We start from the raw sequence: 1,776 nt of genomic DNA, 5'->3' as shown, positions 1-1,776 counted from the left end.
CGTTCTCCCCCGACAGGCTGGGGCCCCAGGGATGCCTCCTCCCCTGGAAGTAGCTAGTGATATGCGGGGGCCTCAGAAAGTTTGTGGAAGATGGGATTAAAGAGTGACGTTTTCATGCAAATAAAGTTATGTAATGTTCCAGAAACATTTGCTTTTTATTTTTAATCTCCAGTTTTTGCTCTAGGGTGCGTGTACTCACTGGAGAGAGACAGGGAGAGGGACGTGGGAAGTCACGCGTCTGTTCTCTTCATGTCTGTCCTGCCAGCTGTCGAGCGCACGCACCCACGCACACGTCCTGGTGTGCTGGTGAGCAGGACCAGATGCAGACCACGGTCGGCTGCTGGACCGAGGCCACTGCCAGCCCGGCCGTCGGGGCAGCCTGCAGGGCTCGCCCTTCCCCTTCTCAGCGGTGCCTGCCGCTGCTCGAGTGCCTCCCCCGAAGGCAGCCTCTGCTCCATGCACGTGCCCGCACCTTCCGGCTGCTCCGTGCTCTTGGCGCTGGGACGGTCACTCCTGCATGACTCCCATTCTCTGGGGGATGTAGGTCCAGCCACGTCCCCCCGTAGCAAGGGTGCAGGTCTCCCAGTGGGCCCTGCCTCTCACTGTGCCGCTGGGGCTGGGGAGCCCGGTAAGCAGGAAGGTCGTCTCAGTAGCGACGGCGTGGCTCTCGCTCTGTTAACAGAACACGGCCCTCCAGGACACGTCTGCCGGGGCTCAGATGTCGGCGGGCAGGTGCTGGACGTCGCCAGCCTCTCTATGGGCTAAGTTTTATGGAAAAGTACCCCTGGTAACTCAGCCATGGCGGCCCCCACCGTCACCTCAGGGTCCCTAACGGAGTCGGCGGAGCCGTGAACGGGAGCGTAACCGGAGGGCTTTACCCGGGGCATGTGAACGCTGCCGCCCGGGCTCCTGTGGACTTCGCACAGCCGCAGCACCTTGTGAACGTAAGGGACCTGGCAGCCCAGCCTCTCCAGGCCCCTCGGGGTCGAGTGGAGGGCCGGCTGCCCGGCTGCTCCTGTAGAGCTGCTGCGGGCCGGCCTGGCGGGGTGGGTCCGGTTGGGGTGTGTGTGGCGGGCGGCTGGCCAGGGAGCTGTGGAGGTGCTCTGCTGTCGGTGGGCTCTGGGCCGGCATGGCTCTGTTCTGAGACGGGGTCAGCCCCGGACGTGGGCAGTCAGCCAAGAGCAGGTGCAGGCTCTCCCCAGGACAGGAGCACCACGGCGGGACAGGCCGGCGCTCTGCATCGGGCTGTTCAGAGCGGAGCCTGGATTCCCCGGTGTGGGCCGAGAGGGGGCCAGAGAGGAGTCAGGGTGGGGCGGCCGGCTCAGAGGCGCACAGCGAGGGCGCGGCCACTCCCAGCCCCGCAGAGGTTCTGCACCAGTTCTCGCCTCGTGGCCCGAGGGCGCACGGTCGGTGTTCTAATCTTTGAGACATCTGTGGAAGGAGGCTGTTCTCCAGACTAGCCAGCGGCAGCCCACTCATTCACGGGCGCGTGCAGGCTGTGTGCATCTGCAGACCCAGGTCCTGGCTTCCACAGTGGAGTGGCCTCTGACTTGCTGAGCGTGCCGGCCTAGGGAGAACACCCCTCACGTTTTGGGCGTGATGGGCCCTTAAGGCTACCCGTCCCAGAGACAGCTAGCTGATGTAGCTTACTTTAAGAAACTCGAATCGAAGGAACCAGCAGTTAGCGTAATGGCTGTGTCGCTGAACTCCCACGTAGTCGACCGTGGTTCGCGTCCCGGACCCGGTGGCTTAAAACTCACAACGGGCGCGTGTGTG

At 63.8% G+C, this 1,776-nt stretch overlaps 1 protein-coding gene across 1 annotated transcript in view; it reads left to right on the top strand.

Annotated features, from left to right (window-relative positions):
- CDON (cell adhesion associated, oncogene regulated) overlaps positions 1 to 1,776 on the top strand; it is a 55,923-nt gene that overhangs the window by 41,675 nt on the left and 12,472 nt on the right. Inside the window, 2 exon segments of the mRNA XM_027772705.1 lie at positions 209 to 787; positions 790 to 944. Of these exon segments, the coding sequence (XP_027628506.1) occupies positions 209 to 787; positions 790 to 944 (734 nt within the window).

This window comes from Tupaia chinensis, unplaced genomic scaffold (genome assembly GCF_000334495.1).
Source record: "Tupaia chinensis unplaced genomic scaffold, TupChi_1.0 Scaffold000037_4, whole genome shotgun sequence".
In the NCBI taxonomy this organism is placed as follows: Eukaryota; Metazoa; Chordata; class Mammalia; order Scandentia; family Tupaiidae; genus Tupaia; species Tupaia belangeri.
The sequence above is the reverse complement of the archived record's forward strand: the minus strand, read 5'-3'. Positions and strand labels throughout refer to the sequence as shown.